Genomic DNA, 25,524 nt, shown 5'->3' on the forward strand with positions numbered 1-25,524 from the left:
AGGGGTCTGCTTTGACACCCTAATCCTGCAGCCTAGCTTGGCTTTGTAAAGACCTTAGCTGGAAGGAGAGGGAAGGGAGGATGGAAAGAGTGAGAGGGATGAGGTGGGGGTTTGTCAGGGGCAGCTGATTGAAGAGGGGGTGCTGGGAGTGTGGGGTTTGACGGAGAGGCAGAGGGAAAGGGAGGGGAGTGAGATAGGAAGGCAGGATGAGCGAGAAAAGGTTTGTTCATTCTCTTGCTCTCACTATGAAAGGAAACAAAGAATACTGAGTGGCTTGACTTATGACAACGGGACATTTTAGACTATGTGTGCGGGTTAGCCCCTGCTGGCCTGTCTGCCTGTATTCTCCTGCTGGCCTCTTCTTCTGCTGTTCGTCCATCAGTGTTTTCTTTTTGCTGAAAACGTCTCTCCGCTGCTCAGCATCCTCCCCTGGGCTTCAGCATGTGAGTGGCACTAATTGTTTGTGTTCATGCCTGTCAATATGGTTTAATAGTGGTCTGCTGGTTTCACTTAACACTATCACTTCTGTTTTCTGCAGAACCTCCCGACAGACTAGTAGGCTAGACTTTGTGGTTTGGTATATTTTCTGCTATCACTCTACTCTTCGTGTCTTTGCTCTTTATTCTCAGTTACCTACAGGTGTGTTTTCCAATGCAAGCTAGGTAATGATGCGGTGTGCAAACCTCCTCCTCCTCCTCCAAACAGAAAAAGAAACAAAAGAAAAGAAATGCTTATTTAAGTGTTTTTCAAGGACAAAGTTCAATTCAAATGTGTTAAACCTGGAGCTAATGCATAAAGACAGCTGGTCACATTTGCTTTTTTTTGCAATCAACACGCAAACCAGAGTGCAAATGATGTCTTGCCTTAATATCTTAGTTGTGGTTTTCTGTAGGTGAAGGCCAGACGGCTTGATTGTTGGCTTTGCATCAGACTGGCATCATGGGTCAGACTGGCACGGGAACTGACAGGGTGGTGCCAACTTTCTGGATAGTGGTCACTTTTGTGGCAGTCTGGTGCAGGCATGAGGGTTTTATCTAAAGATAATACAGATTTTAGACAGTTAATTAAATAATTGGGAGATTTTTCTATTGAGCTGTTCATCACAGTTTCCGATGATTTATCATCCAATTTGCTTATGATTGTGTGTCACATTACTGGTTCACAACTGTTTCAATTCAGTATGGTTTTGGCTGGAAACACTTGAGTAGTACCACCTCCAATGTGGAAAAAAGATCCAATTTATAGCATTACATGCAAGACAGAAATAAATAAACATTTACATGTACTTTAATTAATGCAAATAGATTAATGCTAATAAAAATACTTTCATGCAAACCTTATCATTTAACATTTATATTTTTTTAATAAGACATGAAACAAAAATATCCCTTTGGGGATGCATCTTACAGTATAATGTAAATCATCCATCTCTGTTGCTGTTTACTACTATTGGCTCATAACCAAATCTATGCAGTCTGTCTGCTACAAACAGCTACACACTTTTTTTTACGCACAAACACCAATTATGCATGCAGGTTCTGCTTTTTAACTGGGGGTCAAAAGGCAATGATGCACACAGATGTAAGGCTTCAGACTGTTGCATTGCCACTGCTTACTGCTGATGTTTATGCTCCTGGTATGTATGTACATTTGCCTGCTGGTGCAGGTAAATCAATAGTTGAAAGCATGAGTTATTATTTCTGCTAAGTTTTCTTTGTTTTTGAGTATATCTTACTGCAACTAATTGATTTACATTTTTTTACTTGAAAGCAAGTCTCAAAACCTTCACACTAAGTTTAATTCTTCTTGACATATTTGTGCTGACTATTAAAGGAATTTTGTGTTTCACTCTCCACCCCCTGATGGAAGAGCTATGTCTGGTGTAATTCCCTAATGGGTCTTATTGAAAGAGCAGTTTCAGCCAGCAGTCAAATATGCTCAATATCCATCAGTTACTAATAGTCAATAACACAAAAGCAGTGAACAGTGGAGTCTGTTGCTGTTACAAAAAATGACCGTCTCTGTTTCCAAATTGGATTCAGGTTTTGGTGACACAATGTTTACAGTCACAACATTGGATGATGTGCCAGAAAAGAAAGCTTATAGATTCTGCCAAATCAGATTTTCTCATGTCAGATGAATAGAGACAAGTGTCATAAGACTAACCTTTTAAACTCTAGGATGTGTAACACTGAGTAGGATATCACACAGCTGTTTATATTTTTCTACTAGGAGTAGAAATTTCTAGACAGTTCCTGATTCAATTCAGATGTCTTTTTTTTCCCACCCAGGACTTCTTTTTTCCATTCAGAGTGACTTAACAGACTTTCAAAGTATTTGTAAAAGTCCATAATTAATTTACTTCCACTACACTTTGTTAATAAAACAAATGGAAGAGATGTGGCCAGTCAAGTGGAAGTTCATATTCACCAACATAGTTCCGAGCATTGAAAAACAACTAACAGGAAAAGTGTGCCTGTAGCAGCGTACTTCCTGCATACCGCCTGCAGTTCCTTCTTTTGTGCTCTGACATTACATTTGTCGTCGGATCAGTTTGTGACATTATTAGATCGAGTCTGAATCTTTCATGTCTGCATCTCCGTGCATCCAAGATTTTATTATTTCCCCCTATTTTAAGCTCAGTGTGAACTGTTAGGATAATTTACCAGAGAGTATAAGAAGTTCAGAGCTTCAGAAGCTTAGATGAGGGAGAAGAGGTTCAACTACAGGAATAACACAAATCAGCCAGGTTATAATGAAGATGGACACTGCTTCCAGCTGAGGCTGCCGTTATAATCCTCTATCTGTCATGAAATGAAAAATAACTTTTTAAAAAAGTCATTTTTGCTTTTTTTTTTTTTTTTTAGCTTTATACGTTGTTTAAAGATTCTTTTCCCACCTCTGTTACATTGCAAAACCTGTAATCAGTCTACAGGGTAGAAGGAAGCCAAATGAAACGATTACTTCTTTCTGCAAGCTAAAATTCCTCCATTCTGACTGTAATCTAACATTGCACCTAAACTCTCTTTTATCCACCGTTCCATCTGCGTCCTTCCACCTATCCCACCACCCACTCCCCCATGTTATTCCCCAGACAGCAGGCCGCATATTGACCTTTGAATCCTCCCATTTCTCCCTTGTGGAGGTGCTCAGAGCTCAAACAGAGAAGGGAAATAGAATCTCTGCCTGATAATGTGCACATGCATAAACCATCTATGTGCAAGCAGATGCTGTGTCACTGGCACATGTGCACTTCACATTGAAATAGAGTAATCCCTTGGTTCCATGAGGCCTACTTTAGGTTTTCTCAAAGTAAGGGTTTAACGGTGTATGCAGTCATTCTATAATATTTAATGAAAAAGCTGTTTGTTCTCAGATCAAAAGATTAGCTTCACTAAGACATAACTTGATCAGCGTTTGCAAGGAGCTGCCAGAATTCGGTGCTGTCGCAGAGATTGGCGGCGTCTATTGTGTGGTTGTCAAGCTGGTCGGCTGTTGTGGTGTGCAAACATAGACATGATGGCACACTCGGAGACATTTACTGATGTACACACGCATGCGTGTGCACACAAGAACTTATCACCAGAAAGAGTCTGTGTCAGGTCAGGAGACTCATCCTGCGGACAGGACTGTATTGTTGCCGGCTTCCATCTCTCTTGGACATTTAACAGTGCAGGCATTCAGTTGTTTCTGGTGACTCAGGAGCAGCAGGCAGCGCTGCAAACAGTGGAGCCAACAACACCTGCCTTCACACCACCACATTGTTGTGTTTCAGAGGCTTAAAGAGCAGAGGATAAGCAAACACAGATTATTTTGTTAGAAAAATGTGTGGAAGTTCATATATATCAGCTGATGACATTAATTGTAAACAATATGTGAACACTAATTGTGACTGTTATGACACAGTAGTGATAAAACAGGATGTAGAATTCATTCAATCCTAAAATGAATTCTTTCTCTTGACTGTCTGGTGTTTCTACCATCAGACATCATCTCCGGAAAACCACTGATCATCAACAAATTTTGTTCAGTTAGATCCAACTTTAAAGATGTACAGCAACTGAGAGGTTACTTTGCATGCGTGCATATTGTGCTTTGAGAGGGGCTGGCAGTCAGCCTTTTCTGTGTGAAAATGCCTGTAGTCGTCAACAACGACAACAAAAAAGCTCCATCCTTCACCCTTTGTCTGACCCTGAGTGTCTTTTATACAGAACAATAATATCTCACAACCCTCCACATCATCACTGATCATCCGAACGCTGCAGTCAGTGACCTACTTTTGTGTTTTTAGTTGTCCTCATACAGACAGGAAGGTATTGAACAGGTTTAGTTTTGCTTGGATGAAGATAATTTTGGCAAACATTTTGAAATCATCTTCACTTTATTTCATGGCTGAAGTGGTTGAATAGCATTGTTTACCTGTTGCAGCCTTATACTGTCACCAGATCTATCCGTAGAGCTTCTTACTTGGCTCTCTTGTAATCTCTCTTTCAGCATTTATCCGACTGAAATTCCTAACATGAAAAAGTTTACTCTTCTATGGCTTTTTCCAAAAAATGAATACCAGATATGTAACGTGCCTCGATCTTATTTCAGTCACTGCTTTTTAATTCAGTCTGTGGGGAGAAACACTGCTGTGAATTTAGTTAAAGCTGACAGAAATATTTCTTTGGGAAAATATTCCAGACACACCACACCGAATGATCTTTTAAATCTCACTTGTTTATTAAAATATTTAGACGACATAGTTTATGCTTTTAATGACAAGTTTTTAAAAAAGGTGATCTGTATTTGACTATAGTTTCAACTTTTCTGTGTGTGTGTGTGTGTGTGTGTGTGTGTGTGTGTGTGCGTGTGTGTGCGTGTGTGTGCGTGTGTGTGTGTGTGTGTATTTAAGAAATATTTAGCATTCCCCAACCAGAACCTGCGCGTGGTGCCCTGTGGTGCCAGTGGAACCGGCCTGGCAGTGTGATGCTAAAGCAGTTTTGCACACACAGAACACCAAGGCACAGCTGAGCTAATGACTCATCTCTCTTCCCCCCTCCCTGCTTTTTTCTCTCTTTCTCTATCTATCTGTTCCTCTATTTGTCTGTCTCTGTCTGTATAGGAGACATCACTCAGAAGGGCTATGAGAAGAAAAGAAGCAAGCTGTTGGCGCCTTACATCCCACAGATACAAGGTAAGGCACATGGGCCCGCTGCTAATTGTACGTCCATGAAAGCTGTTTTAGCTCTATGTGTTATTAGCTGTTTTTAGCATCACTTTCTGATAGAAGCAAACAGACTTAGAAAATGCTTCTTACGCATTTTACTTTCACAGTAAAATGATACTTTTCAGAAACTCTTTTTCATCACAGTTGATGTCCTCAACATTACAAATGAATAAAAACATTAAAACATAAAAACATTAAAACAAAGCTAGACCTATGTCTAAAGAGATGCTATGGATCAGTATGATGTCATGGACGTTGCATGAAGAATAAAGTTGTGGAATTTAACACATGTATACTTGTGTACTTTCATATGTCCATAGTGTATTCTCCATTCTTAAAAAACAGAACTGTAATGTTGCTTCTGTCAGCCCTGAATTTATTTCCTCTACAATCCTGGATCAGTCATTCATCTTACAATATGTGGAAGGAAAATAAAGACCATAGCAAGGAGGGCTTAATTGAAGTTTAGAATATTAGTCTGCTTGACTGACAGCTAGTTTAAGGTATTAACCAGATGGATGAAAGTTATGCAAATTTTATGTACTTCTTGTCACCCAAAGTTACTTCTCTTTAAAGTTCTGCAAAATGACTGATAATCTCTTGCTGTCAAGAAATTAACATTTTCACCAAAAACTGCCTAAAAATACTTATAATGTGCACTTAAAGGTGTAGAGGTGCACATGCAGCATATTTCTAGATTCATCAGGTGAACTTCTCATCTTAATTGATGTATTCATTTAGTTATTCTGAAAGTGTTTGGAGTGTATACTAAAGAAGAGTTTCTGTTTGTGTGCTTTGTGCCTCTGTCTGGTGTCCATAGTCTTTGGTTTGGCCTCCTCCCAAAGTACCAAGCCTGACTGGAAACCAGAGTCTGCTGTGGGCTGCTTGCTCAAGGCTTTCCACTGTAGTTAGCAGGACTGTTATTTAGCTTGGGTGGATCCTTAGTTTGACTCTTCTGCTCTCTTCTGTCACTCTTATAGATTCCTTTGTGCCATTCCTTGTTTGATCTATTCAGTCTTGCTCTTAAATGAGAAAGTGAACAATTTTCAGAAGTTATTGGCAAGTTTAAGAAATGTCCTTCGAGGACAAAAAAGATTAAAAAATTTTCTAAACTTGCTTTCACTATTTGTTTTCACTATTTGAACCCATCTCTTAAAAACACTTAAAACTCAACAGACTACAAAACCAAAGAGCCAACCTTTTACCACATATCCACACACATGAAAGAGGACTAAGGAGGACACCGTTATTGGAATACCATCACAGAAAGACAAGCATCCTAATACATACATACAGAGAAAACAGAAATAGGGATTTTGGAAATACAATCAATTAGTTTAACCAAACTATGTCTTTAGAAAAACAACACAAGCTACAACTGAACAGGATAGAGACATTGTTATGTCGACGTCTGCTCTTGCTGCACACATCCGATGCCATGAAAGAATGTTTTCATAGCAAAAGATGAATATCTTTAAACTGTTCAACACTGAGATTTGACCTAAATTTTATTTAAATTTGTTTAAAAAATTCTGCATTGCAGGAGACTTCTGCAAGCTTAAAAGAACTTGAATGTATTGCAGTTGAGTGAAAACTGAGTGGATCAAAACTTTTAGATCTTGTAGACCATTAAAGATCCGTAACCCATCTTTTTTCCTCCTTAAACAAAACTGATACATTTTTATTCACCTCTAAATGCTGCGCTTACAGTTCAGGGGTGCCATTAGTTCTCAACAGGGCTGTAAATAAAAATGGATGTTCTATTTGACTGCAGGTGAATGAAAGTTAATTATGAGAAAATACCTGTAAAAGCTAAATTATTCTTCATGGATTACTTGTGAAATTTGATTCATAGCAATATCAGTTTTTTAATGAAATTCTGCATGAGATGAATGTGTGCAACTAAGAGCTTGATGCATGTGAAAGGTCAGTCATGTTTACCGTCTTGGAAGTAGAACACACATCTCTAAGCAATTCCTGGCTTCAGACAGGTGGCATAAAATTATCATGGCTTGCTGTAAACCAGTAAAGGCATCTGCTGTGACGCAGCACATCTCTGATTGGCTCAGTGTGGTGTGTCTCCGAAAGCGTGTTCTGCCCAGCAACCGGGTCTGGTGTCCTGGCTCGTCTCATAGACCTGCTTCCTCTACTAGCTGATTGGACTGTTGGAGCGACATAGGGGAACCAGCATGTATTAATGAGTCTGTCTGTGCTCAGGGGATGTGACACGTGTGTGTATGTACTGGAGTGTGTGACATGCACATTGTGTCCTCAAATGTATTCAGACTATTTATTTTTTCTAATTTGTAAAATAATTGAAACTCATATTGTCTTTTAGATTTAGTTTAAGTGTGTGAATATTGCTTTTCCCTGCAGTGTGTGTGCTGTTGCCGTCTGAGAGTTGCTGACTGTGTGGATCCTCACTAAGCTCCTGCTAGAAAGACGGTCTGATAGTTGGTTGAATGGCTGGACGGGTGTCTAATGGGTCAGCCAGCAAGATCCAACACGTAGCTGACTGAATGTTGTGTGCCAGGACTTTGTCTAATTTGTGTACTAGCAAGGTTAGTGCAGCTCAGTGGGTCAAGTTGAGAAACTACATTGATAGAGCAAGTACCCAGTGTGCTATTTAACATATCTGAAGAGAAGCAAAACTGTGATGGGCTGGCAACTGTCTAAGCCGTACCCTGTCTCCTGCCCAACGGTTGCTGGGAAAGGCTCCAGTTTCATGAAATTTAATTGGACTATGTGGTATAGAAAATGAATGAATAAATAAGAGATGGAGAAGAGTTTGAGCCTGTAGTTATCTTGTCGCTAAAGTCAAGAAGTTTGCCAGGATCAATCTTGATGTGTTAAGTAAAATTATATTCATCTCAATGAACTGCATTTTTCCACTGCATCTATTTCTTCTGCATACATAAGACAAATGACTCACAATTAGCGATTCAGAGGAAAAAAATTAAAGCTGTGGGAGATCGGAGCTTGTGTCATGACCTTGATTTATGCAGTAGTCTTGGGTTTCCCCACTGATGCTAACAACTAGGTAATTAATGGAGCTCTAATGATTGCATAAGCTTAAGGATTAATCAGTGGCACCACGGTGCAGTTCACTGAGAGCATGACAAGTTTGAGAATTTGATATTTTTAGATCGTGTTATTAAGAAGATGTTGTCTTCTTGACACTTGTGGTGCTTAATCATCTTTTTTCGGGATGCATCCGTGAAATTTGCTTCCCTTGGATAGCTGTGAGCGTGTGGATTAATTAAAGAAAATACTTTCATAATTCTCGGCTGTGGAATTCAAAGAAAGCAGCCTAAGCAGGGATTACCATTAAGCTTGTGAGTGGTTTGTCTAGTACAGCAATATTCTTCTCTTTTTTTTTTTCTCTCACCGAGGCTCATTCTATGAAAAGTTATTTTGCTTTTTTTTTATTATTAGAAATTTGGACAAAGATCGGCTTTATTATGCACTTGTCATTAATTGTGCTATTCGGGTCTCGGTCCTGATTCTCTGCAGGTGTAGATCCATCCCTGCAAATTGACAACAGGATCCAGGCTTCTCCCCAAGCTGTTCTTCCAGGTTCCAAACTCAACAGGTCCCGGGCTGCCAACACCCGGGATGAGCGCTTCAGATCAGGTAACCATGAGTCCTTTCTTTTTTAAAAGTTTTTTAATGTCCAGTATTGACCTTTCACCCTGTAGCTAAACTATGTGCACGTGTTTCAGCAGATCTGCACACAGAGGCCGTCCAAGCAGCTTTGGCAAAGTACAAAGAGAGGAAGATGCCTATGCCCTCCAAGAGGCGGTCTGTGTTAGTTCAATCTTCAGTCGAGGCATGCACCCCGCCAGGTGAGACTTGTTTCCCTTTACACTCTCCACTTTTCCCCCATGTTGGGCTTTGTGCACACAGCTTTGGTTTGTGTTCTCATAGGGTTGTTTGTTTCATATATTCCCATGAGCATTGGCGTGTGGGATGGTGACCCTTTGTTGTGTTCAGTGATTGAAAATGATATTGCCCAGCATGTGCAACTGGAAAGAAAATGTGCAGTTTGTTGAATGTGTCTACTCTTTGACACAACAAAAAGACTTTGTTCTCACCGTTGTGTTCCCAGGCAGACCTTCCCACATGAGATGCATAATTGATGCATAATCAGATTCGTCTCAAAATGTCAAATTTTGCCTGCTTTGATAACTGGAACATGAGTCAGCTTATTTGAATTTTTTGTCTTTTATTACATCTTGCTGCTTCTATTTTCAAGGCCATTGGATATCTTTAGTATTTCTTTTACTCCTTTGATGAGAAATCTGTGTAAGATTTGACTACAGTCTCCCAAACACTGCAGTGACTTGTATCTTTGGTGTATGACGTGTGGGGCCTTAGAGCCTCAAGCCTTGGATCAAGAGAGAGGACACAGCAGAGGAGCAAGTAACCGGATTAAGAGCTTAGACACTGGGGTTTGAATGGCAGAAAGAGAGGGACTCTTCATAGTTGTTTCCAGGTACTCAGAGGGGTCCACTGTACTCAGATGTGCATACACTGACGAACCCTAAGTAATGGTTTACAGGGTTATTTTAAGGGGGATAATTGTTGCAGCATTTCATTTAAGATTAGGTATGAAATAACAAGAGGTTTCATAGGTTCATTGCAAGTGTCAATATATGCAGTCTCTTGTTCAGCATATCTTCAGAAACAGAAGGCAGTTTACAGTAACATAACCAACATTTCTTTAGTGCAAGAACAAGCTCGCTCTGATGTTCAGCTCAGCACCTGCAACAATAAAAAGTACCCTATTTACTCCACAGATAAACCAGGAAGCTCCTATGTGTCTAACATGAATGTCATGTGGTCGTCACAGTCGTTCAAGAACCTACAACTGCGATATTGTGTAAACCAATAAGATTGAATCAATAAAACTGCCTCAGCTTTGAACAGCTGGACTGTTACTCTGCTATTATTACATGTCTTTGTTTCAGAAAATATACTGATGTTCAGAAATAGCTGAGGTCTCGGTATGTCTGCTTCTACCCATCCATGTCTTGGATTTCCTCATCGGTTTCCAAATGCTACATCACTGCCTCCCTCGATCTGTCTCTCTTCACTGTGGATCTTTTATTCTGCCTGCCTGTGACAGATACCGTCTCTTCTTTTCTTCATTGTTTTTCTCTCTTGACTGTTATTACTTTTAATTAATTCCCTGACCCCCTCTCTTTTCTCCCCCCACCCCCCCACCCCAACACCATCCCCATTGTAACTGTGACAAAGTTACTTGAGATTGTGAAGGAGGCAGGAGCGACGGAGAGGAATAACAAACAGAATCATAAATGTGAGATAACCCACATGAGTCTGCCGGCTGTAGAGACATCAAAATGGTTCACTCGTATTCCACCTCCTTCCGCCTTCCCCTGACAGCCTCCAACAAACTAAGAAGCTTGAAGAAAGTAGCAGTAATTAATTTTAACAGTGGCTCAGTTGGTGAACTTTGCATGTGTGAGTAATTTGTAGGATGAATTATCTGAAGACCTATTTGTTTGGAAAATGTTAATTGGGCATGTGCTGATCACACACAGGCTCTTTTCTCTCATTCTTTCTGTAGGCATGTTTCCCATTGTTAGAACTTGGCTTTGTACCACATGCTAAAGGTTTTAATGTTGCACTTTGAGATGGGAAGGAGTTTTCTTGTTATCTTGGGAGTTACTAAGCATCTGTCACTACTTACACAGTGAATGATGTGTAGTAGACAAAGGTGTGATCTTTTTTTGTGATCGTTTTGGTATCATTGTTCTTTTCTCTTTCGAAATGAGTGGTGATAAAGTGACTCTGTCCAGGACATAGAATTACAGTGTCCCATCTTCCCATCAGCAAAACCATGCAGAAACACTCCATCTTGTTTTTGTCCTGGTGATGCTTCAGCCATCCCCGTGTTCTTGTCTATTCTTGTTATGACGCTGACCTGTCTTGACCTGTCAAACACAGACACCTCCTCAGCGTCAGAAGACGAGGGCTCACTGCGCCGACAGGGACGTCTGGCCACCTCCACACCCTACCAGGGCCACGGCCACCCAGCCGTTGAGCACTGGTTTAACCGTGTCATCCAGGGCTCGTCCACCTCATCCTCAGCGTCATCCACCTCATCCCACCCGGGAGGGAGATCCATCACCAACGCTACTGCCCACGCAGCCCTCAACGCCAACGCTGCAGCGACTGCTCTGGCAGACCTTATGGCACATACCCAGCTAGGTCAGTGACACTCAGTCTCACAAGACATCACATATTGTTAAACCAGCACCCTTCACTTTTTCATTTTCTTTTTTTTTCCTTCAATATAAGTTATTGCCCTTTAAACTGAAGGCAGATTTTATGCTTTTCCTTTGTGCAACAATTTGGTGAGCCAGTCCAAATTTTGGTTTTATTAAAGGGAAACTCAACTTGCAGCTGTTTTTCTACAGCAGTCGTCTAATTACAGATACATCAGAGACCTGATCTCCCCCTAGATACACTAAAACACTCGACAGTGACAAGACAAAGGAGACCAGTGACAATTTTAAATCACATCTCACTAATTAGCCGTTGCATTCCACCATCTCGCTCTCACTCCGTCATGTCAGCAAGCTTACAGCCTCATCGCAGTCAAAACTGCTTTTTCATGTTGCCATCGGAGCGTCAGATATTAGTTAATGAGGAATCATCACAGTCAGTCTCAGTGTGAGATGGTTTCATCCATGATCACGGTGTGTGTCACATATGTCTGTGTTGCGGGCATGACGACGTCCTATCAGGATGGAGCTGTCTCCATTATTTATTTTTCTCCTCAGCACATCTCCGTTCAAGGTTGCTGTCCCAAAGTAACAACAGTAGCTGGTGCTGAATAAAGCTGTAAATAACTCTCTGTGCGACATTCACCTCAGCAGACGACTACAAATATCTCATCTTATCTTGTCAAGATTTAAAGATGGCTTCTTTAAAGCTCACACTCAAGGTTTCTGAAATCAAACATGTGACAAGGAAACCTCAGCTCACATGTTACTGATTATTTTAATTTAGATCCAACAACTGTTACTCAACACTTCATTAATATCTTAACATTTTTCACTCCCATCAAATCATAGCAACTCTTGTAAATAGTTGTGCTATATTCCATGCAACAGTCAGCTTTCCCATGGATAATAACTTTGTGTTCGGATTGGACCTGTCATGGCAGTTTTTGAGACTGAGATTCCTCTGGTAGTGTTAGCAACGCTGCATTGTGTGCCGTGGTCTTTTAAATGATTAACAAGCCTAATACTAGCACAAGCTATATGTAACAGTTCTCCTCAATGTTGAGGTTTGCCGTATGTCTGTCATACTTCAAGTGGGCCGAGATTATTCTGACAGTTGCTACCAAAGTTGCAGATTTGGTTCAAGGAAGTTGGAGTATGATGAGAGCTGAACACAGAAGGAAAAACAAATAGAAGGACTTCTGACAACAGAACAAGGCAGCTTGTTTAAGGAGGACTTTTTACTGGCTGAGGGGGTTGTATATGTTGCATCATAGCAGGATGTGGAGATGGAGGTAAAATCTGTGGAAACATGCAGGTTAGGATTCGTCCTACAGATGACAATGATGCCCCCATGGACCTAATGGAATCCCACCAGCTGTTGGAGGAGTGTGTTTGCTTAGCCATGAACTAGATTTTCACCTAATTGTGACAGCGCAAAGTAGGCCTGACCTTTTAACCCCACACACCCCACTCATCACAGATAACCACTCAGCACCCCCTGATGTGACGGGGCTGTCGGAGCGCTCCTCGCTTCATGCGGAGCGGCCCCAGGTGGCCTCAGTGCGAGGCGTTTCCCGCAGCTACAACCACCACACCAGCGTCATGGAGACTGCAGATGGTGAGTTTCCTGCCCACTCTCTCACACACAGAAAATTCTCCCCTTTTTCTCCCCTGCTGTCTGTCCCTCTGTCTGCCCGTCTGACTGGCACAAACTACTGACTGACCCTTTCATGTTGCCACGGTAACCTTCCCAACCCCTTCAAAAATCTTTATATTTCTACTTTAATGTTGATTTTGAGATACAGATGATTTTCGAAGGTGCAAATAAAGATACTTTCACCCAATGTTAATGCAGATTTTTTTGTGTTTCTATTGATGTTGTGCACAGAAACGCTTTCAAAGAAGCAAAATGATCACAAAGATTATGGTCCGAAAGGAAAAAGCGCCTCAATTTTATTCAGTGTTTCAAAAACATGGCAGCCTGTAGACTACAACACACTTTCAGCTGAGTCAAACTGTAGTGCTATTTATGCTGCAGATTATCTGCTTATTAATGAGCAGCAATGGCTAATGGAGGGAAAGCAGGTTGGCAATGACCAGAAGGTTTGCGGTTTAATCTGTCATTGTTGAGTACAAGACATCGCTGGTGCATGAATCTGAATGTTTTGGTTGTGGTTGGAGATGCTGCTGACATGCTTTGGCTGTGGCGTTTTCCTGCCTGCTAATCGAGTAGCTGTGGCTACACATGTAGCTACCATCACCAAGTATGAATAACGAGTAAATGAAAAGTGCTTTGATTTGATGTAAAGTGCTTTAGGTGCTTTGAAAAGTACCATATAAATCTAATCCTTTAATATTATTATTATTATTGTTATGATTATTATTATTTAAAGAAAACCAGACCATCCACCTGACACACATCATGAAAGCAGTGGATTTTTTTGTGCATATTTTTTTTTCCCTCTTTTGTTGTGCTGTTTGGTATTTAGGAAATGTCAAATCCATCCCAGATTTGCACGTGTTCCCATAAATGACTAGAAATGACAACAATAACAGAAACAGTGACAGCAAGTGTTATGGTGCAACACCTACCAAATCACTGGAAGTCTTCAGGTGGCAGCTGGTGGATTTCATGCATGCACACACACCCATGCACAAGAAAAAAGTTGCCAGGATTGTTTCACTGACATCCTGATGTGTCTCTCCCCCAGGCTGTGAGTGGGGAGGTGAAGGATCCCTCACTTTAATTGATAGTATTTATAACTGTTTCTCCAACTCTATGGCAGTCTGCTGTATGTGCACTCTGCTGTGTGTGCGTTCATGTTTTCTGTGCTTGTGGCTCTGCCTTCGCTTATGCTGTCAGGTTTTTGCGCTTATCCGAAACTTTAGTGTTTTTTCAGAAAAGTATAATATGTATTGTGAAATCGGTCATCTTCTGTTTGTGTGTGTTTTTAATAACACTGTATAACCTGAATATTCTCACAACTGGTTTTTGTTGAAACGATTGTGTGAAAATGTCTTTGAGAACAGGTGCTGCTATTTATTTGGTCTTGTGAATGATTAACATGCTGATATACAGCTTTCTAATGTCAGAATGTGTAAAGTTAGATCTGTCAGCTTGGGTCTGACTACACACTTTAACACCATGCTGTTAGCCTGTAGCCACACAGAAGCTTCAGTGACGACAGCTGTCTTGCTGCTGCCGTTCTAATATTGACTCAACAATGAGAGATGAGACTATGCCACACAGTAACTTGTGTTCCATCTGTATTCTCATTTTGTACCACTATGTTTTATCTCTTTGTTGCTCTCTAGACATGGTAGATCATTAGATGGTACCCACTCATTACACAGAGCTTTATTCAGCCTACTGCTTTGTACCACCAATGTCCATTGTCTTCATAAGTTATATTGATAAAACTGATGATGATAACAGCCGGAGACACTTTGGGGTTTAGTCAGGATTTATTCTGAGTTAATGTTGGGTGATTCTTGGCTGAAAAGAGTCGCAGTCAAGCACATCAACACAAATACACCTGTTCTTACTTAAATGAACTCTGTTAAAAATGCAATGTCAGATTGGTGCAAGAAATTTGGTAAAGATGCAAATAATTTATTTATGTCCCAATAATGTGTCAGAAGTGATCAGGAAAAAAGTTTTGTGGTCAAGACTTGCAGGCATGGTCAGTAACTTGAAAAGTTTTGCCAGATGGAAGTAACACATGTAGGTTTTGGTCTGAGGTTTTAGTGCAATAACGAGAGGTTTAATTGCAATCTTTATTATAGTCTGAGTTAGTCATTCAAATGCTATTATGTTTACTGTACTGTACAGAAAGTTAAATTTAGTGTCAGAGGATGGTGTTTTTTACCCCCAAATTAAACCAAAGATGCAATTTAATGGTGCAGATAATAATTACTAAGTTACAAAACCAATCATTTTATATATCTTCACATTAGATCCTGGTTTGCTGTGGTGTCAATCATCAAGGCTCTTTAATTGTTTGGGTTCATGGCCTGTGTGTCAGGGACTTTCTAATTGGCCCATTGGGTGCTGCTGGCCCTCATGTGTGTAATCCAAGTGCATCTGTCCTTACGCGAGGAGGCTGTGTTGTCTTAGTCGGCGCTGCTATAGTGAGACGAATCAGGCACGCTGTGCACAGCTGTGGCTTTCAGCTCCCATGGATGTCTGGAATCTGTGACAGACTGCCCCTTTCAATACATAAATGTGAATTCATAGGATGGAAATAATGTCTGCTGATTGCATTACCATCTGCAAGAAATCTAAAATGGTAGCTACCCTTAGTCCTATTTTTTTTTTTTTTTCTATCCAGTCTGGTATCTCTTTTGTTGTTCTCATTCACTCGCCCTTCCTGCTATGTCATTCTGTTGTCTTTGCAAAGGTCACTGTCTCTGCGTTGATGCTGTTTCAATACACACAATATGCTGTCATTTACTGAGTGTTAAAAAAAACATGCATATCAAACAGTTTACACACCTTTTAACTCGTGGTTCTCAGAATTTTACAGGCACCTTTTGAAATGCCTCATAATTCATACACTGTGGAGAGGACATCTGTGTTGCTAGGCAGCAGGCAAGGCGGCTCCTCATTTCCTGATTTATTTATGTGAGGTTTGTCAGTGATTATAGAGAATTCCAAATGACTGTCTGTGACCTCCAGGTGACTGTCAAGGACTTCATGGGCCATTGTGTTGTTGTCATGCCACAGTGCGAGTGACAGCTGATTGTCCTCTGTGTCTCATTATAACACCATGCTGACCTTTTTCTCTTCATCTGTCCTCCTTTCACCCATTCTTTTCTCCTTTATCAATCTTCCAATCCATCCACACATTACCTTTCTCCAACCTGCTTCACTTCCGTATCCTGCTTCTTCATGTTTTTCCTGTCTGTTGCTCCCTACATCTTTGTCTTGCCTGGTTTATATCCCTGTTTCACCCCCTGCACTTTTACTTTGTACACCCCCAACTCATTTTGTAGGTGTTCCAGTCAACAGTCGCGTCTCCAACAAAATCCAGCAGCTGCTTAACACACTGAAGAGACCAAAGCGCCCACCATTGCGCGAGTTCTTTGTTGATGACTTTGAGGAGCTTTTGGATGGTAAGCTAACCTGAAAGTAATTAAGTTTCCTCTGTTAACACATTTTGAGAGAGAGTATTTTTACAGCATTACAGTCACATCAGCTTAAAGACCAGTGGCGAGCCTGTTGTCGGAGCTAGGATCGCTAGGTGTGAAAAGGGAATACTGACTGCACAAAGTGGACCATCCCTGTGCAGATTTTTCCTCCGTTGCAGGCTCCCTTGGTGCATTTTGGGTGGCTCTGTCATTCTGAATAAACAGTGCGTAAAGGAAAATGTGGCAGAAGCAGCAACACATCAGCGGGTGATTGTAAAGCGTCACTGGCTCTGGCACAGAGGCTGTTGGGGTCTGCTTAGTTAGAGCAGAAAAACACACAGGGAGCTGAAGCGGCAGCAGATTGGACATTTTTTTGTTCCTGAAAGAGTTGTTTTATTTGGCTCGGATACAGGTTGCCAGCTCTGTTAAACAGCTCTGAATTCCTCTTGTCAGAGAGTTCAGAATGTGTCGAGGCAGAACAGTGATGGAGAGAAAGAAGTCAAATCAAATTGTTGGTGTGATGCCTTGAGGAATAGTGAAGAGAGACAGGTCTTTCAGTCAGCAGTAGCTGCTTCTCAGGATGGTGTATCAGAGGCAGGTAAGACTAATAAGGATAGAAAGCAGGTCTCCTTTGGTCACTCTTCATATCCCATCTCATTGTCTTTTATTGCCTCACTCCTTTTCCTTATCTTGTCTTATGGTTGTGACATTCACAAGCAGTTCAACACCTAATTCTTCTACTTATATTACACACTGACCCATTCTCTCACAAAGATGAAATGCTTTTCTCTTTTAATGTAGTCCAGCAGCCAGATCCCAACCAGCCAAAGCCAGAAGGCCAGCAGATGAGTCCCCTGGAAGGAGAGCCCCTCGGGGTGGGCACCAACTGGCCTCCCTCTTTGCCAGCAGCCTTACAAAGATGGGGCACCACTCATCCCAAAAGCCCCTGTCTGACAGCACTCGACAATGCTGGCAAGCCCGTGTACACACTCACCTATGGTAGGTGTAACCATGTAGACGATTGGCCCACAACTGAAAATGGAGACCACTTAATGTTTGTGGGTGTTTGTTGTAATCTGCTGATGCTGATAGTTTGTATGTTAAAATAATTAGTCATAGTAAAAGAAAGGAAATGACAGTGTCTTAACTTCTTAAGGTAAACTATGGACCCGCAGCCAGAAGCTGGCCTACACACTTCTTAACAAGCTGAGCACCAGAAACGAGCCTTTGCTAATGCCTGGAGACAGAGTGAGTCATGAGATCAAACCGTGCTTTCATTAGTGATCAGTTTGCATCTTATTTCTTTTTTTGTTGTTTGAGTATTTAAAGATTTATCAAATTGACACTATTAAAAATAGCCAAAACAACACTACATTCATATAAAACGCTGTTGGAAGAAAAAGTTTATGGGTAATCTTTGCAGCCAAAGAAATCCTCAAACCCTTCAACGTTCTGGGAACTGGTAGCAACTGGTTAGGTAATAAAACCCAGCCATCAGCTTCTGTAAAGCTCTGAAATGAACACACTGCGTTGTTTGTTTGATCCAGTCACGAGCTTAAATGAAAAATAACAATTGTAGGTTCATGCAGTGTAAGATGCCAAGGCTAAAACAAACAATGGCTTGCTGTTTCCCTCCATTTCCATTTTTTGTGCTAACACGAGCCAACTGGCTGCTGCCTGTAACCTAATATTTATTATAGATTTCAGATATCAACAAACTCTCAGCCAAAGAGCAAATAAGTCCTTTTTCCACGACATGTCAAGTTATACAGAAGGCTAGACGTCAGTACTCCATTTTCCACCACAGACAATCAGTTTTGAACTTTTTTACATTTACAAATACAATATCTTCAGCTTTTGATCCAGTATGTGATTTTATGTTATGTCCACAGTACTTGTTGCACATTTTGCTGCTTTTTTTTTTTTTTACAATATCTATAAAAAGACAGGCAATCGTATTTATACATACGAACTTTGGTAAATTGTGACATTATCTTTGACATCCCCTCAAGGTTGCACTTGTTTTCCCAAACAATGACCCAGTGATGTTCATGGTGGCCTTCTACGGCTGTCTCCTGGCAGAGCTGGTACCTGTGCCTATTGAAGTGCCGCTGACCAGAAAGGTAAAGGCAAATACAAACACGGTCTCCTGAGATTGTGACACATCAGAGCTCTACTGACCCCTGCTGGGCTTTGAACCCTTAAACATAAAAAGGGACGTTCAGTCAAACAGCTAAAAACAGCTGCTGTCTACAGATTATTATTATGTTATTCTTTTGTTTGTTAAAAATAGCAATGCTATCTCTGGAGTGTTAAATGGGAATGTCTATATGAGTTTCAGTTTCCAGCACACTCTTCAGCTCACACGGAACTCAATTTTTCCACATTAATTACACAGGATGACTATTAATGTGTGCTCTTGATTGCACTTTCTAAGCATGCTGTTGGCTCATGCTGTGCTGTAATTAATGAATGATGACTGAGGTGAGATGATGAGTAGCTTTAGTTGTAATATTATACCACAGGGTAACTGTTCTCAGGAGTCAAGAACAGGTTTGCTCACCCTGACCCCCCACCCCCATCACTCATTCGTCTCTCTTTGTTTCCTCTTTCCTTTCATATAATCTTCCCACTGTCTCTTCTTTCCTCCATCCTTTTCTTCTTACTCCATGTTTCCCGTTTGTTTAATATGACTGAGGAGTGTAGGTTGCTCAGCAGGAGTTAAGCTCTAATTTGCATAGCCAGTCATATATGAGTGAGTGTGTGTCAGATCATGGGCTTCATTCTTGCTATGATGTGTGTTTGATGCACAGCGGTAGAGATTTTAATCGTGATTGGCTGTCACTCTCCTGCTTACCTGCTGATACTTTATTGTGGAAAGTTCTGAGGCTTCTTTTTTAGTCGATGTCTTTTCTTTTAAACAGTTCCCACATTTCTCAGTATGCATTTTCTCAAAGTTAGTCTTGCTCTGAATTTGATCGTTCCTAATATTTGATCTTTGTGTGATGCTCACTGTTTGCCAAAGTTTGCCAGTAGGAACTAAACTTCTTCCTCCTCTTTTAAAAAAACAAAAAACAAAAAAAAAACCCAGGATGCAGGAAGTCAGCAGATTGGCTTTCTGCTGGGCAGCTGCGGGGTCACTTTGGCACTGACCACCGACGCTTGTCAGAAAGGCCTGCCCAAAGCACAAACAGGGGAGGTAGTCACTTTCAAAGGTACAGCCTGTTTTGTTTTCATTTTGACTGAGAGTACGATTTCATTTGGCTTGAACTGATTCCATGTCTGTGTCTCTGCAGGCTGGCCACGATTACTGTGGTTTGTGACAGATGGAAAACATGTTGTGAAGCCTCCAAAAGACTGGCACCCACCACTACGGGAAGCCAGTAATGAAATAGCCTACATAGAGGTAAGAGCCGTTTCATTAGACAATGTGGAATTCCTATGATAAGTTCAATTCAATTCAATTCAATTCAACTTTATTTATATAGCGTCAAATCACGGCAATGCCATCTCAAGACGCTTTACAGACAGAGGGGAAAACATAATGAAGGCCAATTCATAACAGCCTATATAAGGAAACCAACAGATTGAGTTGAGTCTGGGGGGGGGGGGTAAAAGAAAGAGATAAAGAGAAAAAGAAAGAAGCTCAGTGTATCAGGAAATGTCCCTCAGCAGTCTAAACCTATAGCAGCATAACTAAGGGATGCTAACCATCCCTAGCTATAGGACTTATCAAAAAGATAAGTCTTCAGCCTAGTCTTAAAGGTGGGGAGGGTGTCTGCTTCCCTAACACTAACTGGGAGCTTATTCCATAAGAGAGGGGCCTGATAACCAAAGGCTCTGCCTCCTGCTCGGCTCTTTGAGACTCTAGGAACCACAAGTAAGCCTGCAGTCTGGGAACGAAGTACTCTACTTGGTATATAAGGAACAATGAGGTCTTTGATATATAGTGGTGCCTGGTTGTGGAGGGCTTTATATGTAAGGAGAAGGATTTTAAATTCTATTCTAGATTCAACAGGCAGCCAATGAAGAGAGGCTAAAACTGGAGAAATATGATCTCTCATGCTGGTTCTGGTCAGGACTCTGGCTGCAGAATTCTGGATCAGCTGAAGGCTTTTCAGGGCATATTTAGGACAGCCCAGTAATAGAGAGTTACAGTAATCTAGTCTCGAAGTAACAAAAGCGTGAACCAGTTTTTCTGCATCACTCTGAGACAGAATGTCCCTAATTTTGGCTATATTACGTAAATGAAAGAAGGCTGTTTTAGTAACCTGCTTAATATGTGGGCCAAAGGACAGGTCAGGGTCAAATATTACTCCAAGATTTCTCACTGTAGCACTGGAAGCTAAAGTAATGCCATCCAGGTTCATTACAAAACCGGAAAATTTAGCTCTGAGTTTTTCAGATCCAACGAGAATTACTTCAGTCTTATCTGAGTTTAAGAGGAGAAAATTTCTAGACATCCAGTTATGTGTTTTTTGATGAGGTTAATTTGGTCATTTAGTATTTATTTCTTTATTTAATTATTTTATTTTCTTACATAATCCGTATAATTTCTTCTCCATCTTCATTGAATCTAGTATAAAACCAGCAAAGAGGGAAGCACCATGGGAATCGCAGTGTCACATTCGGCCATGCTAGCTCACTGTCATGCCCTCACACAGGCCTGCTGCTACACTGAAGGTAAGGAGGAGTTATAGACTTTGTTGTGCCCTCCTCTTCTCTTTATTCATTTCTCTGATATGAAATTTATAGGAAAACATTGGAAGTAAAGAGACAGAAAGAGCATTAAATGAGAATCGTAATTAGACTCAAGGAAAATAATTATACAAACAACTCATTGAAATGGAAAGGATCCACCACAAACCACATATATATTCTTATATATAAGTCATCTTTGTATGTACGGTTGCTCTCGTACCCTCTCAGGTGTAATTACAGTTTGATGAATGCAGTTGTTCAGCTGGTTGTGTTTCAGTCTGTCAGACCTGGGTCAGGTCTTAAAATGAAAGAGAACATAAAGCATTTCCCATCATCCAGTGCCCCAGTTGTGCTCTAAATAACTGCACCAGTAGCCTCGAGACCATCCAGATCTGTTTCTAAAACTTACTTTTGTATATGTTTTCAAGTCTGTCTTAGTTTCCTCTTCATCACAGAAGTAACTGGAAGTGAAAAATTGATGTGTTAAATCTTATTTGTCTTTCTAATCTTGGCATAATCTCCTTTTTTATGTGTAGCTGAGACCATAACAAATGTCCTGGACTTCAAGCGAGAAGCAGGATTATGGCATGGCGTCCTCACTGTAAGTTTTCTCCAAACCCTTTATTAAACCTAAGACAATGGTAATATCAATTTAGGGCTGATCATATTTGGACACTGCTGCTGTTTTAGTCAGACCAGTATTGCATGTTTGGAACTTACATCAATTCTAATATTTTTATTTCCTATACTGATATATGGAATACCTCAAGTTGGCTTATCAAACAAAGTAGGCAAAGTGAAGAAAATTGTTTTTTAAGGTTTTTTTTTTTTTTTTTTTTTTTTTACAGTGTTTATTGTCCAAAAATGCAAAAAGAAAATGACGGATTATCCTGTGCAGGTTAAATGATTTACAACATGAGTATGATATTCATATCTGTAAGCAGCCATCACAAGTAACAGATAGTGCAGTTCTTCAGTCAGTCACTCAGCTAACCAAACGTTATGTTTGTATTTAACTAATAAACTAAAGACCTTCCCAAACACATCTTCCATGTCGATTTTCGTGTCAATTTTATTAGTCAGAAGACCTAACAAGCCACTTTCCCTGTGTGCGAATTAGGTGGAAGCTAATTTTTAAACATTAAGTCAGTATTGACTTAGACGGCCACACACTCAGATTTGTTCACTAGTCCAACCCAACAGTTTGATCCAATGAAAGATGAGAGATAGTGAAAGGGTTCTCCTGGACAGCCTACGGTTCAACCAGAGTAGTGTGAAGTCTGACTGCAGGGATCGTTGCTTGTTAACAGGAAACAGAATATGGGTAACATTATTATATTTCACAAACTACTTCTTAACTGTGGTAGCCCTTTTTCTCTCCACCACATTTATTTGCATTGTGCTGGATGGAAATAGAAAAATTCAGATCCACAAATCAGCCATCAAATTCACTGTTGCCAATTTATATACGAAATGGTTCGTATGAGCCGAATTAAGTGTCTGATCAAGCAGTGGGTTGAGCAATAGTTTCTACACCATGCGGTCAGAGTTGTTCACTAAAAGAAAAAAAACACAAATCGACCTGTGAGGTAGCCTGAGCATTGCCAGTTGTACAATTGAATGTTTGATGTATGAAAACAGCACACTGGGAAGTTTAGAAATGGATGAACATCTAAACCCCTGAAAAATAAACACCGACTGGAGAGAATACATATTGGAACTAAATTATTTGCTTTTACATTGCAAATATTGCAATTAGCAAAATGCTAAAGAATGTAATGCTATGTTGTCATTTTTATTTGTATTAGTATGACTGAATAGTTTGTGTGTGTGTGTGTGTGTGTGTGTGTGTGTGTGTGTGTGTGTGTGTGTGTGTGTGTGTCTGTGTATGTTTACCAGATCTAAATCAGAGTAAGCCAAATGTCATTTATTAAAGATTTGAGTAGTAAAAACAAAAGACTCACAAACAGCTGGAGACAGCTGCTCTGAAGGACTAGCAAGTAATTATGGGTGCATATTTGCAGAAATTTATTTATTTATGTTAGTTTGTCAATTCTATTTGCCAAAAAAGTAAATAAGGCATTTCAACATGAGAGAGCTGTAAATCAATCCTGATGTGAATAATGTCTTAGTAACACTAAGAATCTGCACTATGAGATGATTTTTGTAAAATTATTGTACTTTAAACAAGTTGTTAGATGGTTAAAATGACAGAAGGAGTTATTCTTTCCAAATATATCTGGACCAAACTGTAGTTTGGAAGAGAGGAAGCTCTCTTCTCAGTTTGCTGATATAATTTGTGCTTTTTGCACTGATTCCACTGTGAGAACTCCATGTTTAAATTTTTCTCTTAACACACAAAAAAAGTATTTATTGGAATCAAACCTGCCACAGAGTTTATTTACTGCTCATACATGTTCAGATTCTTGTCACATAAACCCGCTACATGTTTATAGTGACATCATGTAGAGTAGTTGTAATGCATTCGCAACATATTCAGACATTTATCGAAGGTTTTCCTGTTTTCGTGCAGAGTGTTATGAATCGGATGCATGTGATCAGCATTCCCTACTCCCTGATGAAAGTCAACCCCCTGTCCTGGATCCAGAAGGTTCACACATACAAAGGTGAGGGTAAATACAGCTTGACTGTTATCAATATTCTATGCCTGTTGCATTTTAATCATGATACTATGAGTTTCTTTAGGTATAAGTCAATATAAATTTGTGGATGTTGCTGTTTTCTGTGAAAAACCAAAGCAGTGTATTATACTCGAGTAGTTTAAATTCTCACAAAACCTTTGACATGCATGGATGGACTAAATATAGATTTGTTTTTTGATAAACTGATTTCTGGTTCAGATTTTTCTACTGAACAAGAGGAGGTGGTGCGCTGAAAAACCCAATCATGTGTGTGTGTTCTTAAAAGCTTCCAGGTCACCTGTCTGTACCATTAAATTTTGGGATCTGTGATTGTTTTCCAAGCTGGATGATGAATGTTTTCCTTTTGATAATTCCATTATAAGTCCTTTTTTTTCTCTTTGTCCCATGTGTAGCGCGGGTAGCGGTAGTGAAGTCGAGGGACATGCACTGGTCTCTGCTAGCCCAGAGAGACCAGAGAGACATCAGTCTGAGCTCGTTGCGCATGTTGATTGTAGCTGATGGAGCTAACCCATGTGAGTCCCTGCAGTGACTTCTTTAATAAAAAAAATAATAAAGCACCATGGAGTCACCAGACATTAATCTTGAATTATTTAATTTGTTTGTACGTCTTCTTGACTGATTCTGTTTGTGCCACTGCAGGGTCAATATCCTCCTGCGATGCCTTCCTCAATGTGTTTCAGGCACGTGGGCTTCGACCTGAGGTGATCTGTCCATGTGCCAGCTCTTCAGAAGCAATGACTGTCGCCATCCGCAGGTGAGTCTCTGTTACTGCACCTGACTTGAGCAAAACAAACTGCCAGTCTTTTCCACTGCTGTACTCTTTGCTTGCAATGCTGTGTTTGCAACCTTAAGCTCCTGAGGAAAGGAAAGGAGATTTATTTGTTTGATGTCAGGTATTCTAAATAGACATGATTTGGGGAGATTAGGTAATTTTGATCATGAATCTTCAAATACAGGATATGTGAAAGTCTAGAAACTGTTAAAGCAAATCACAAAGCCTCACTGTCTCAGATTAAGTTCTTTTATTTTTCATTTTTAATTATTAGTGGTACTTTTATTAAGAATTTATGATGAGCCAGTGGATGTTTCAGATTATTAGTGATAAAATATGAGGGAAAAAGCTACCGAGTTGATTCGTATATAACTGCAAATTAGTCTCTTCTCTCCATGCTAGTGTACTGTAACATTGTGTTACTGTATATATGTCTTGCAGACCTCCAGAAATGGGCGTTCCTCCTCCAGGGAAGGCGGTGTTGTCCATGGGTGGGCTGAGTCACAGTGTGATCCGTGTGGACACCGAGGAGAAACTATCTGTCCTCACAGTGCAGGATGTGGGACAGGTCATGCCTGGAGGTACTGAACACTGCGCAGCCTATCAACATGTTCTTGCTGTTAATGACTAAAATGCTGCAGATGAAGAAGCGAGGTTTTCATATTGGGAATAGTTGATATTTTTTTTCTGTATTGCTGAAAAACAGATTTTTTTTTTTTTTACTTTTCCCTGTTTGAACTTGAAGTAAAATGATACTTACATCAAAGAAATCTGAACTGATCATTTTACTTG

General features: G+C 40.3%; 1 protein-coding gene across 1 annotated transcript in view; it reads left to right on the forward strand.

Moving 5' to 3' along the window:
* Window positions 1-25,524, forward strand: part of dip2a (disco-interacting protein 2 homolog A) — an 83,105-nt gene that overhangs the window by 42,386 nt on the left and 15,195 nt on the right. Inside the window, exons 2-18 of the mRNA XM_079253933.1 lie at window positions 5,108-5,179; window positions 8,726-8,845; window positions 8,938-9,057; window positions 11,183-11,446; window positions 12,947-13,084; window positions 16,462-16,581; window positions 17,398-17,595; window positions 17,753-17,844; window positions 18,609-18,719; window positions 19,688-19,811; window positions 19,893-20,002; window positions 21,177-21,279; window positions 21,834-21,898; window positions 23,831-23,924; window positions 24,353-24,472; window positions 24,600-24,714; window positions 25,174-25,313. Of these exons, the coding sequence (XP_079110059.1) occupies window positions 5,108-5,179; window positions 8,726-8,845; window positions 8,938-9,057; window positions 11,183-11,446; window positions 12,947-13,084; window positions 16,462-16,581; window positions 17,398-17,595; window positions 17,753-17,844; window positions 18,609-18,719; window positions 19,688-19,811; window positions 19,893-20,002; window positions 21,177-21,279; window positions 21,834-21,898; window positions 23,831-23,924; window positions 24,353-24,472; window positions 24,600-24,714; window positions 25,174-25,313 (2,106 nt within the window). The remainder of the gene's footprint in view (window positions 1-5,107; window positions 5,180-8,725; window positions 8,846-8,937; window positions 9,058-11,182; window positions 11,447-12,946; window positions 13,085-16,461; window positions 16,582-17,397; window positions 17,596-17,752; window positions 17,845-18,608; window positions 18,720-19,687; window positions 19,812-19,892; window positions 20,003-21,176; window positions 21,280-21,833; window positions 21,899-23,830; window positions 23,925-24,352; window positions 24,473-24,599; window positions 24,715-25,173; window positions 25,314-25,524) is intronic.

Source organism: Telmatherina bonti (genome assembly GCF_933228915.1).
Source record: "Telmatherina bonti genome assembly, chromosome: 15".
In the NCBI taxonomy this organism is placed as follows: domain Eukaryota; kingdom Metazoa; phylum Chordata; class Actinopteri; order Atheriniformes; family Telmatherinidae; genus Telmatherina; species Telmatherina bonti.